Below are 14,232 nucleotides of genomic sequence, written 5' to 3' on the forward strand. Positions count from 1 at the left end.
CACTCAGTGTATATGACTTCAACCTCCTTGCTTCATGCTCCCCCATTCCCTCCTGGAATGTCGACAGAGACAAACAGACAAGACAGGCACAGCTGAGCCCTTCCTCCAGCAAAGAGAGGCTTTCCTCCTGCCCCCTCTGACTGCAACTCCCCTGGTGTCATGGCCTGTGTCCTCACTATAGACTGAAATAATGTGCGCAGCCCTCCATGTTTGCTCTTGATGTGTTTGGGGATACTTTCAGAAATTAGACATTAGACATTTATTTTCTCTCTTAATAAAGTCTCATTGGAATCCAGACCCAGATCCCGCTCATCACTCTCCCAAGGTAAACCCAAAGGGAGAGATGAAAATGGGGCCTGATGCCGTGTTTTGATTATTGGAAACATAGTGAATCTGAGGGGACTTCGGGGCCTGAAAGTCCTCTGCACCACAGCCCCACCACTGCCACCACTGCCACCACTGCCACACAGGCCCGTCTGAATGTCAGGACCCCACAGCACCAGATGGCCCATAGGAGAACGATGGGTCAGGAAGGAGTGTGAGAAAACTGGCACAGGAAACAACATAGCCTGATGACCTCCCAGCGGGACCAAAAAGGAGAAGCCTCAGTAGATGATGATCGACCCCCTGGGGCCGTGTTCGGCAAACTGCGGCTCGCGAGCCACATGCGGCTCTTTGGCCCCTTGAGTGTGGCTCTTCCACAAAATACCACGGCCTGGGCAAGTCTATTTTGAAAAAGTGGCGTTAGAAGAAGTTTAAGTTTAAAAAATTTGGCTCTCAAAAGAAATTTCAATCGTTGTACTGTTGATATTTGGCTCTGTTGACTAATGAGTTTGCCGACCACTGTCCTGGGGCATTTCCAATCGGACCTTCTCCCTTTGCAGAACTGAGAACAGACCTAAGAGAGGGGATCGAAACCTTCAAATAGTGTGTCACCATTTTAAATGATGGTTTTATAAATAGCAAAGGAATAAGTGACGTATTAATGATACAATGGTAGTGAAAAAGTAATACAAACACGAGGGAAAAGAGAAAAAATTGGAAGGTTTGTTTGAGGGGTTTTTTCTTTGCATTTAAATTACTTTCATGGTGTAAAGTTTTAAAAACTACATTTTACAAGAAGCAAAGTTAAAAATACTCCATCTTATCTTTTGAATCTAATCATGCAAAAGTACACAGGGTTGCTGTGATTTTTCTGGGCCTCAGTTTTGCACATGCACAGGCCACACACACACACTCACACAATACACCACCACATCCCACCATTACTGCATCTAATTGCAGTAGTTGCTGCTGATAGAAATGCAACATTCCATGGTTGAATGGCAATCTGTAGGGTTGGGTAGGGCAGTGGTTGGCAAACTCATTCGTCAACAGAGCCAAATATCAACAGTATAACAATCGAAATTTCTTTTGAAAGCCAAATTTTTTAAACTTAAACTTCTTCTAACGCCACTTCTTCAAAATAGACTCACCCAGGCCGTGGTATTTTGTGGAAGAGCCACACTCAAGGGGCCAAAGAGCCGCATGTGGCTCGCGAGCCGCGGTTTGCTGACCACTGGGGTAGGGCATACCACCCAGCCTCTTCACTTAGACACTAGAGGCCTGATGCACGAAATTCATGCAAGAGTAGGCCTTCCTTCCCCGGCTGCTGGCACCGGCTTCCCTCCAGCACCCGGGACCCGGGCTTCCCTCACAGCTTCGGCTTCGTCTGGAAGGACGTCCAGAAGGATGCCCAGTCTAATTAGCATATTATGCTTCTATTTTTATAGATGTTTAAGACACAACACAGCTTTCAGCCTGAACCTGGAACCACATAGATCTGCCTGTAATTCTGTAGGAAAGTAACATAACCCCTGATAGGTGCCCAGCCTAGTGCTTCTTAAGGTGTGGTCTTTCGACCACCTGAATCAGAATCACCTGGGAGCTTGCTGAATATGCAAAATTCCTGACTCCACCCTAGGCCCGTTGAAGCAGAACCTTTCAGGATAAAAGGCAGAGAATCAGTCTCTTTTACAGACTCCCCAAGTGTTCTGATCAAAGTTAATGGTTGAGAATGACCTTCATTTAAATCGCCTCACTTTAAGTCCTATTATAGCTCTGTGAGAACTGAAGGCATTTTTATTTCCAATTACATATTGATCAACAAAAGCCACTGAGGTCTCTTTATCGCTACACAAATTCTCTATTTTCAACATTTGTCAGTGTGGCAACCAACTTCAGTGTCAGCCACTTGAAAGAAAATTTACATTTTTAAAAAATATGTTTTTATTGATTTTTAGAGAGAGGGGAAGAGAGAGGAATAGAGAGAGAGAAACATCCATGAAAGAGAAGCATCGTCTTGTACGTCCCCTACCAGGGATGGATCCAGCAGCCTGGATATGTGCCCGGACTGGGAATGAAACTGCAACCTCTTGGTTCCTGGGTTGACACTCAACCACTGAGCCACATTGGCCAGGCAAAAATTTACATTTTAGAAATCTGTTATTGAGGGAAAAAAATTAAATTTGTCTCCACTTTAGTATCCTAAATTATTTTAGCTATAAAATTTCAAAGCATGCTTATTAATGGAGGTGAGTACAATGTAGTAACAAAAACATGGATTCCAGTGCCACACCGAAATGGAACCGTATCCTACGTGGTTTTGGCAGAGTCACCTGTGAATATCAACATTCCCATCTGTAAAATGGGTACATCTCCCTCTTGACTTGCAGTGAGGGTTAAATGTTATAACCTGTATAAAGTCCCAACACAGTGCCTGGCCAGGATGGAAGCTTAGTAAGGTCATTTCCTTTGCTGCCACCATCACTCAGAGTTAAGCCTAAATGGGGAATTCATCTGCAGTGGCCAGTTCCACCTAAAATTACCTACTAAGCATCCAAAAATAGCCAATATGATATTTATAACCCTAAAAATATAAAGAGACAAAAACTCATTAGCAGGGAAATAGAAGAAATTTGATTCTGAAAATAAATGCATCTCTGATTTAATCATGTTTCTGCCTCTGGGGTAAATTTGTCTCACAGTCATTATATTATTTTTTTCACAGAGCCTCTGTTTCCAAGTAGAATTAAGTTACCCTTTTGTTGTGAACACAACTAGAGTCTGCCACGACATGAGTATGTTTTCTTCATTTTTGAAGTTTTAAAAGTATCCTTATTAAATCAACTTTAAGCACCATGAAAGTATTTTTAGTTCATTCCACAGTTCTGTCATCCCTATAAAACTGTTTTCATTGATTCTTTGTGTTCTATAACGCTTTAAATAAATAAAAAATATTTTAGATTATAAAACTAGACTGCATTTATTGTGGAGAAAATTTGGAAAAGTATAAAGAAGAAAATAAAGATCACAGTAATTCACCCATCAACTATTATTAACATAAACACTTTGGTATATTTCCTACCAAACTTTTCTTCTAATTCATATTTTGATATTATATTCTGTTTAGTTCCCAACTAATTTTCTAAACTTAGTAACTAAATGTTTATGCAAAAAAAAAACCTTACTTAAAATGCAAAAAATAAATAAATAAATAATAAATGTTTATGCAAACACAGTTTTCTTTACAGTTGTATAACAAACATGTCATATAAATCAGAGGTTTATAAACCCATTGATCAAATCTGGCCTGGCTTTTAAATAAAGTTTATTAGGACAAAGTTTATTAAAACATAGACTGGTGCATATATATAATCTGTTGCTGCTTTCACACTACAATGGTTGAGTTGGGTCATTGCATCAGAGACAATATGGTCTAAAAAACCTAAAATATTGACTATTTGGTCCTTTACAGAAAAAGTTAGCGACCCCTAATCCAGATGTACAAGTATTTAAGTATTTTCCTATTGTTGGATATTTAGAGTTTTTATTTGTTTAACTGTTATTGATAACTGCAATAAACATCTTTAAACCTAAATCTTTCTCCATAACTATGACTATATCCTAAGGATATACTTTAGAGCTTATAGGAAAACATATAAAAGATTTTTACAATTCTTGATACATTCTACAAAATCGCCTCTAAAATGGTTGGGCTGATTTATACCCACATCAACTGTTTATGAGAATATTCCGGTCACCACATCCTTGCCAGAATTGAACATTAGTATTTTTTATATCACTTGGTAGGTGAATAATATTTCATGTTAATCTGCATTTCCAGGATAGAGAGGTTGAAATGTTATCACATATGTATTAGGCATTATATTTCTTTTATAGAATAATCGATTTAAGTACTTTACCTATTTTCTTACACTATTGAAAAAGTTTCCTGTCTTTTAAGAATATTTACAACGTTTACCACATGTGGCCAGCATTTTCTTATTAATCATTTGGCCTTGAATCTTAATGCTTCTCCCTTCAGAAACTTAGTAATTCTTTGATTGAACCATCTCCATTTTATCATATTTCCCTTCAAGTGTTAATCTCTATATCGCCTCCTACCTTATGTATCACTCTCCACTTCTTCCTAAGAGAACATTTCAAGAGACCTGCTTCACTTTAATTTTCTGAAGTTTCACTTCAGTCCTTCATTGCTTCTCACACAGATTTTAATTTAGTGGTCATTTCCTTATAGTGTTTTCTTCTCAATTAGCCCCCTTTCTTCTGCAACATGTTCTCTTTACATCTCATTACATCACACTTAACTTCAAGAGAGTCTTTCCTTAAAACATCGAGGCTAAATCTCCCTTCAACCTACTCTATCCACTTATTCTTTCAGACATATGCACATATTTTCTGCAACATTTTTTTATGTTTCGTAATAACAGCCTTGATCCATTTATCTTGTGGTAAGCAGAATAACAGCCTCATGTCCTAATCTTGAAAACTTTGAGCATGTTGCCTTAGCATGGCAAGAAGGACTTGCAGATGTGGTTAACCTTAGGATCTTGAGCTAGGAGGTTATCCTGTATTATCTAGATGAGCCCAGTGTAACCACAGGAGTTCTTATGAGAGGAGGACAGGAGGGTCAGAGTCAGATAAGTAGACATGACGATGGAAGCAGAGGTCAGAGAGAGAAATTGGAAGAAGTTATGCTGCTGGCCTTGAAGATGGAAGAAGGGGCCAGGAGCCAAGGAATATGGGTGGCCTCAAATAGCTGAGGGCAAGGAAACAAATTCTTTCTTACAGCCTCCAAAAGAAATGCAGCCCTATTGACACCTTGATTTTAGGACTTCTGATCTCCAGAACTGCAAGAAAATAAATCTGTGTTCTATCAAGTCGCCAAATTTCTTACAGCAGCCATAGGAAACTAATGCAAAAGGGGACTTTGCGGATAGATTAAGGTTATGGACCTGTGATGGGAGCTATCTGAGATTGTTTTGGCTGGCCAAATCTAATCACTTGGACCCTTAATGGCAGTGAAATGTATCTGACTAGAGTCAGAGATGCCAAAAAAGAGGACCAAAGAGAGATGAGATCAGGGATTAAGTGTAAAAAGGACTCAACCCACCCATACTGGATTTGAGGATGTAGGACTGAGCCACAAGCTAGGGAATACAGGTGGCATATGAAGTTGACAGTCAGCAAGAAAGCAGGCACCTCAGTCCTACAACCACGCAGAACTGAATTTGGCAACAACCTAAGTGAGCCTGAAATTGGATTCTCTCCTAGAGAAATAGAAAGGAAAGGAAAGAATAGGGCGCCATTGACTTCCGGATTTTGGCCTTGTGAAACCCAGAGCAGAGAAAACTAGCCAAGCCCACCAGACATGAGACCTACAGAACTGTGAGATAATAAATTGTGCTGTTTACAGCCACTAAGTTTGTAGTAATTTGTTATAGCAATAAGCAAACTAATACACATCTCGAGTTACAAAACTCAAATTGAGTCAAGCTCAGAAGGTATATTTTACTCATATAATAAGAGATCTGGATTCAAGGAAGTTCTTGGATTCCATGGTCAGGGCTTCAGATTTTTCTACCTTTATGCTCTGCCACCGTCGCAATATTAGCCACCTCCCCTCGTGGCCATAAATGGCTGCAGCCACTCCAAGAATCCCTTCCAGATGAGGAGAGAGATTTTCTTTCTAATCCATCTCTTTTAAGAGGAAAACACACTTTCCCACCCTGGTTCCTTGGCTGGAACCACTAAGAGAATCACTAACAAGGGGAATAGAAGCAGACTTGCACCAATTAGGATTTGCCTGAATCGTGTTGCAAAGATAAAGACAATAGAACAGAAGTCAGGACTCTGCTGTGTGGGAAAATAGCAGAAATTACTATGGATATCAACCAACAGCTTCAAGCCATTTACTTATCCTAGAACAAGGAGTGATCAGTGCAGAGCAGAGGTTTCCCAGTTGAAAAGATGAGTGGATCAGTGTGGATCCAGCTCAGGGTCCACTCAGATGTATTCAGGTCTACTCAGTTGGAGGAGCAGGTAATTATGCATAACTCGTACTAACTTCTGGTGAAGAAGCATTTATCTAATGTTGATCTGCGAGGTTGAGTTAGGATTTGCTTCTTTTGCCATTGCTTTTTCCCCCCATCATTCTGAACTCCTGGAGTGCATAAAAAACCACTTTCAGCTTTGTATGAAACCTCCATAGTCTTTCTGTCTCCATTCCCATCCACTGTGTTTTATTTGTTGGGACCTCAACTCCCAGGAGACACTTGTGCCACCTCTATCTAATTTGCCCTACTTCCTGTCATTTCCTTTTCTAGGAGGACCACAGCTTCTAACAAATGTAGAAAGAAAAGCATTGATTGGGAGGAGGAGGGCCCTTAATAATAGAGAAATGCCCGCCCAGTTTTCAGCTCTGGGCAGCTGCTGAATCTCTGAGCCTGAGAGCCCTTGGAGGAGATCTTTTAGGCTGGTAGATTTATCCTTGACATAGCAGCACAACTTGCTTCAGTAGTCAACTGAGTTCAGCACCAAAGGTCTTAAGGAAATTCCCATCAGCTTCTGAATGGCCGTCAGTCTTGGCATTTAGTGTTATGACTATTCTTCTCTACCTCCAACCCTGTATCTTTTCATAGGTATTTTGAGGGGAGGAGGACTCAATCCAAGAGTCCCAGGCAAAAAAAAATTTTAAATAAAACGATTGCTCATCTATGAGTGGCCATCATTTTAATGTTAATGAGTTTGGAGGACATGCGGGGGACAACCTTAAATGGTATTAAGTATATGTGATCCCAGAAGACTTCAGGATTTTAACCAGATAGGGCCAAATGGGACTGAGACAATAGGGCACTTGACCATTATGCAACAGAATTTGAGACAACGGAGGAGAAGCAGAGGGCCAGGCAGTGAGTGAGTCAGCAAGCAGGTACCAAGTTGAGACAAGAGTGTGGAAAATCCAGCCCACTCCATTGTCTTTAAGAACTAGGAGGAGTGAGAACAGGTGATTGGTAGAGCTACAAATGCACAAACTGGAGCAGAAACATGGATGACTGGTGTTAAAGTAGTAGTAATAATATAGACTAAGAGACCAAAGATCGAATGCTAAGTGTTAAAGAATAACTACGAAGCTGAATTTGCAACCCAGCAAAGAGTCTAGGCTCTGGGGCATGAGATCGGGGAAGAAATGAGGTAAAATCTTTTAAGATAGAAAATAATAACTTGTATCTGTTTCGTATTAGAAAGGCAAAGTCTCCAAGAGATGCTGCGGGGCTGGCTATAGCTGGGCTTGATAGTTAGCTAAGCACTGGGCTGGCTGAAGATGATATACTGAGTATGTGAGGTGCCTCTGCTCTGTATATGCTGCACCCACCTTGGTATTGAGATGCCCAGCTTACCACAGCTATACATGAGGCATCAAAGTCAAGTCTACACCATTGTCAGCGAGCTGAGTGGACAGGTCAGGCTTGGTCAGTAGTGGGAAGAAAATTGGTTCAGCCTTTGGAAGTCTTTTGGGTATAAAGAGAGAGGGGATGGAGAGAGGAAGGCAGGACGAGAATGAGAAAGGAGAGACAGAAGGATGACAACAGGTAGCAAAAGAAAAAGAGGGGAGAGGGGAGGAATGGAAAAAGAACCGCTTTAAATAAATCTGACTCTCTCCTTTCTCCACTTAAAATCCTTTAACACCCAACTGTTGATTGATGCCAACATTCATTTTTGCCTTTTTCCCATGCTGCAGAGTCCTGATTTTTGTTTTCTTGTCCATCTGTATCTTCTATGACTCAGGTAAATCCTAACTAAACTGATGGAATGGGTCCTATTCTCCTTCCTGGTGATTATTTTAGTGGTTGTCTTGTGACCCAGGTCCAGTCAATGAGATTGGTCAGAAAGTCAGCTAAGGGACTTAGCAGGCTTAGCATGGCTGCATGTCCACACATTCCTGGCCCTGGCAGCCTTTCTGGCTTTATCTCACACCATTCACCACCTCCATCTCTGGCTGCATTGTTCTAGCTCGTCATTCCAAAGTGCCACAAAGTTACCCGCTAGGTTAGATCAGATCGCCATATATTTTCACATCAGCACCTTTTTCTTTACTCATTAATCATTCAAAAATATTAGTTACTTAAGCTGTCAATCAGTTTTACTAAGTGTTGTTCACTGGATGATCAGTGACCAACACAGGCATGGTCCTTGCACTCAACATGCACGAAATTACTCAATGAAATGTCTTTCTTCCCAGTTCTGCTCAATAAACAATATGAGAGCAGGAGTCTGTCTTGTTTTCACTAGTTTCCAAGCTTCTGGAATGGTATCTAGCACATAGTAGGTTCCCAATAAAAATTTGTTGAATGAATGAATGAATGAATGAATGAATGCAGAAAGCAGGGAATTACGCGTTCCTTAGGCAACTGAGGTGTCTCTGATGTAGCCTTAATGAGTTAAATATTTGCTAGGATAATAAGCAATCCAGCTTGTCTGGGACCGAGGAATTTCCCAGGATATGGGAGGTCCAGTGCTAAAATTGAGAAAGTCCCAGGCAAACCAAAAAAAGTTTGTCACCCTATTTGTGACCCTTCAACCCAAAGGAGCTCCTCTGGTTCTCCCTCAGCTCCCACCCTTTTCTACTCACAATCAATCTTCTGAGCTGGTCTTTCCATTCCACCTCTAAATGAAAGGAAACGTTCCCAGCTCTGCCACTGCTTCCTAAAATGGTAGATTCTCAAGCTTTTCTTGATCCTCATTCATCAAGCTGAATCTCAGAAAACATTCAATCCCTGGACTAGTTCCAAACCCAGGGTTCTGCCTAATTTAAAAAAATATATATTGTTTTGAGAGGGAGAGAGAGAGAGAAAAAAATTAATGAGAGAGAGAAAATTAAAGAGAGAGAGAGAAACATCTATTTGTTGCTCCACCTATTTATGCATTCATTGGTTGATTCTTACATATGCCCTGACCAGGGATGTGAACCTGCAACCTTGGCGTATCAGAACAATGCTCTAACCAACTGAGCTGCCTGGCCAGGGCGGCCTAATTTGTTATCAAACCTTTTCTCACAGAGCCACAACTTCCCACCCTAACGCTGCTCTCTCTTTTCCAATTCAATGCCCCGCTGACCTCAGTCAGCAGTGATTCCGGTGAAGGTTCTAGCTTCTTTCTCGTTGACATTTGTTTTTTCTTTCCTTGGCATTCAGATCTGCCTGACTTCTGAAGAAGAACAGGACGGCTTCATCAGAGTCCTCAGTGGAAAGAAGAGAGGCCTTGTCCCCCTGGATGTCCTAGAAAATGTCTGATTGCGGGCCCCTCCTCCTTTTGCAGTAGGCAAGCCCTGCTGCGATGCCTCATCTCACACTGTGTCAACCCAGAGGAGCTGTCACAATGACCCGGCCACCCAGGAAACAGTGAGACCAGACTCAAGGATCTGAGACTGTGGAGTATCAGCCACAAGATAGAGGGTCCATTGCACAGCATATTCTGGCTGCCCAAGGTGGGGATGAGGCTGAGAGAGTCACTGGCAGAGCTGAGGTCCCTACCTGGTGGCAGTAGCAGGACAGCAACCACAGCTGTTCCCCAGGACTCAACTCCCTCCCTGTCCATGTGGTGTGTAACCCACTGAAGTGTACTCCAGTCTGCAGTGTGGCCCCAGTGTGAGGTTCAGGTCCATGTAGTCAAGTGTGAATCGGATTCCAGACCTTTGTCCTCAATACCAACCAATGAGTGTCATCACAGTTGAGACCCCAAGCAATCTCTCTGCAGAGCATCAGGAAGTCCTACTTCCTAGCTCCCAACATTCCAGGGTTCCCCAGGACCCCTCACTTTGTGATTGTGCTGTCTCTCTGTCCTCTGAGTCCTAGGGGTGTGCATTACATGTGAGAGCCAAGTAAATGTGTCACCAACTACAAAGACCTGACCTGCTCAAAGATGGCTGACAGGCAGTCTCCCCTGCTGCTCTAGGGACCGACAGGTGACAGAGCAGGACAGGAGGCCTGAATTCAAAGGGCGAAGTGGGGATAAAGTAGGGAAAGGGGCCCTTATTTATGGAAAATTATACAGCCCTTTCAGTAATGAAGTCCTTTCCCCAAGGAGATGGAGCTGGGGAAGAGAATGTGGCAAAAAGCCTCCATGCAGAGCTTCACTTTCATTTTATGTCTTCTGTGTTCGGGGAACACTTCCCATCATGCCATTTTGTAGGACTCCCTCTTGGAGGGCTGAGTCCACCTTGCAAAGGACCAGAAACATGGAAAAGATCTAATAGCATCTTAGGAGAAAATTAGCCAAATTGGAATCCATTCTTCTTTAGGGCAGTATATTCTACCCTAACACATGGCAAATGGAAAAGAATCCCCAGTGCTTCAGCCTCTGAATGCAGAGGAAGGTGAGGCCTATTTAACATCAATGAGGGGAGTCTCTGTTACTCTGTACTTGTACTAATGTTTACAAGAATGCAATATACTGTGATGCCTTCCTCCTCATTCCAACGTGCATCCGATGCCTCTTTAATATGGTTAAACTTCGCTTCACAATAACCTTGGAATCAATGTCAGCCTGATGTATTTTGGTGCAAAGCAATAAAGCATTAGAACAATTGGTTTTTAAAAGACTTAAGTGGCTGCATCCTGTGCATGTAAGCATCATTGGGGAAACCAAAGCTTCATCCGTCTCCATGTACTTCTTTTGTTACTGCTCAACATGAAGTGGGGAGCTGAAATTGGATGGCTGCTGGTTTCACAGTACTTTGGATGCCTTACTCTTGTTTTCAAGCCAGCCTCCCTCTCTGATACAACATGTAAAACTGAGTGTATAGAGTTGGATGGGTTCTTTGAGAGCCAGTGTGGATAAGATGACTGCCATTCTGTAACATGGAATGCCAGGTACCAACGCTCTTTGCCTCTAATTCAATATTCCATTTAATAAAAACAACACATTGGCTGGAAGGAGCATAGAAAACATGTGTCCTGATCTCTTCTTTCTGGTAGAATATCCACTGAAGCCCTTTGGTAAGGTGGTGTCCCATCCTATGCAAATTTGCATTTAAAAGTCAGTGTGGCCCAGCCGGCATGGCTCAGTGGTTGAGCATTGACCTATGATCCAGGAGGTCACGGTTCGATTCCCAGTCAGGGCATGTGCCTGGGTGGCAGGCTCGATCCTTAGTGTGGAGCAAGCAGGAGGCAGTCGATCAATGATTCTCTCTCATCGTTGATGTTTCTATTTCTCTCTCCCTCTCCCTTCCTCTTTGAAGTCAATAAAAACATATTTAAAATAAAATAAAATAAAAAGTCAGTTTGTCTTTTGAGGTTGAATAGGAGGCTGTGATAGGCACCTTCCAAAGTGGTCCCCCAATGAATGATCCCTGCCTCCTGATAGGTTGCCTTTGTGTAGCCCATGGCCACATTGAATCAGGGCTGGTCTTATGTGACCAACAGAACACAGCAGAAGTGATATTGCAGGACATGTGGGGCTGGGTCCAAAAGTCCTTGCAGCTTCTGCCTTGATCTCGTGGAACATTCACCCTGGGAATCCTGAGCCACCATGTATGTTTGTCTACTCTGAGGCCACCATGCAGGTGGGGCCAGTGGAGAGAACACACTTCTGCAGTAGGTCACTCAATTTTTGAGTGATTGTTTTTAAATACAAAAATACATAACTGGAACAGGGACTTGGTAATATGAGCCAATGCTAGAAAGGAGAAGACATACTTTCTGCAAAATAAGGTCCGAAAGTTTTTGCAAACATCAAGTAACCCTCCAAATGCAAGATATCTAGTATGCCTTAGAGATCTGGTCACCCAGATATTAGAGAAAAAGGCAGTATTCCTCACAGCACAGACTGCCACAGATGCTTACAGAGAGAGAGAGATTAACTTTAGAAGCCACAGCATTTTTTCTCCTGCCTGTCTGCAGAAATAGCTAGAACAAGGATAGTCTTGAAGGTTTCCAAGACCCAAGAAAAGGCTGGAAGAAGGGCCACAGTCGCAGAAGGGGGATGAAATGAGGGCCTCAGGATTCTGACTCTAGGGAGATGTCAGGGAGGGAGAGGAAAATGCTAAAATGAAGAAGAACAAAGGTCCTGGGGAGTATTCTTCACAGTATGAGGAAACAGGCTTGTATCCCCTCACCTCCTGGCCTTGCCTCCAGCTGAGGGATGGTGCATATGTACCTCACCCAGGGGAGCCATGCCTGACACTTCACCACCTATGCTGGAGGATCTGCATTCAATCATGCTGGATTTGAAATAAAGAACTGGTTGAACCTTCCTCAGGCCTCCAGAAGGTGAAGAATTGAACTTCTTTTACCCCATCACTAGCAGACTGAGGCCTCCTTAGTGTGGGCAGTAGGGCTGTCAAAACAACCCACGGATAGGTGTCCAGCTAGCTACCAGTAGGGTTGATTGCACAGAGCACTGTAACTGCCTAACTCTCCACACCACACACACACACACACACACACACACACACACACGCACACACACACACATATGCTCCATCAAGAGGAAGAGTCCAGCTTCTGGGCTACACATTTAAAGCAGCTAATGGGGTGGTACATAGTAGGAACATATTAGAGTTAATTCACTTTGCTATTAAAGAGAAATAAAATCCATGAAAAGATCACAACATATGTAAATATAGCCTTGTGCCAAGTCCTGCTAAAAGTAACAAAAAATAAAAGAAACACCATGAAAGTCCAAAATGGGTCCAGGACATGGCTGCTCCAAGGAAAAGAGAGCCAGGAAGGAAACCTATTGGTCAGCCCCGGCCTAGAGCTAGGCCCAGGCCGCTGTGAGAAAGTACCATTTGCTCAAATAGAAGCTTCAATTTAAACCAAGTGAACCAGACTTCTTCAGTCAGGACTTCTCAGAGCCTTCAATTTGCTCATTTTCATGGAGAGTCTATAAAGGGGGATTTAGAACCATGGAACACCTAATGACACCAGTCATAGCATTCCAAGGAATATAGTTTAGAAAATGCTGCAGTAGAGAATTATCACATAATATTGTATCGCCTTATAGCGTCAATGCTTTCTAATACTCCCTCTCTTCCTACATCTCACTAAGATACCTGCGAAATGTTGAAAAGCACAAACGTGTACAATCATTGTACAAATGAAGGCTAAAGGACAACCAACCTACCCTGGAATCTGAGTGTGTATGTAGCAGAAGAAAGTGGGATCTCTTTTCTCAAGCGGTGTGAAAAACACAGGAGGACCACTAGCTGTAATCTTGCTCTGATAATTTTAGCAAGTACTGACCAATAGGACATGGGCTGATATAAATCTGGGAATGGAAGAAAATTCGGCATTGCTCAAAATAGAATCCTCAGGAAACGGAGTGAGCAGGTGTATTCCACGGATTTATCTTAAAACAAGACCCTTACGAACAACGCAGACAGAAAAACTAAAATTAGCTTAATGACATCCTGTAAAGGTCACTGGGCTTCCGCTCAGTTGCCATTCTGTTGTGTGTTTTGTACAACACCTGGTGTTTTTGACCCTTAGAACATGTTTTCTGTTTTGTTTTTCTCAGCTTTCTTACTAAGAGTTTTAAATAGTCCTCCATCTTTCTGTGGGTAGTAGAAACTTTTAACTGTACCTTGAAATTTTACAAGATAACAGCAATTTACTTTCTAGTTTCTTTCTATAAATGTAAAAGAGAAAAAAAATTTTATCATCACATCATCAATTTAAAAAAAAAAACTATTGAGCATATTCCATGTCTTCATGAAAATCAGGATGTGATGAAGACCTGAAAAGACACCCTGGAAAAGTAGACTTATTTCCAAGGAAAATGGGAGATCATCTTTAGAATTCCTCCACCGGCCTCATTTACTCAGATGCTCAGGTTACTTGCCTGACCCCATCTTTTTCTCCGCATGGCAATATTTTTCTTTGTCCATCT

The 14,232-nt window shown here is 42.1% G+C and overlaps 1 protein-coding gene across 2 annotated transcripts in view; it reads left to right on the forward strand.

Moving 5' to 3' along the window:
- Positions 1-11,597, forward strand: part of STAC (SH3 and cysteine rich domain) — a 105,005-nt gene extending 93,408 nt beyond the window's left edge. Inside the window, exon 11 of one of the 2 annotated variants that reach the window (XM_080673874.1) lies at positions 9,537-11,597. In XM_080673874.1, the coding sequence (XP_080530000.1) occupies positions 9,537-9,635 (99 nt within the window). In that variant the 3' untranslated portion in view covers positions 9,636-11,597. The remainder of the gene's footprint in view (positions 1-9,536) is intronic. The other variant, XM_080673875.1, reaches the window with a different exon arrangement.
- The last annotated feature ends 2,635 nt before the right edge of the window (positions 11,598-14,232 follow it).

The sequence above is a fragment of the Plecotus auritus genome, assembly GCF_963455305.1.
Source record: "Plecotus auritus genome assembly, chromosome: 6".
Classification (NCBI taxonomy): Eukaryota; Metazoa; Chordata; class Mammalia; order Chiroptera; family Vespertilionidae; genus Plecotus; species Plecotus auritus.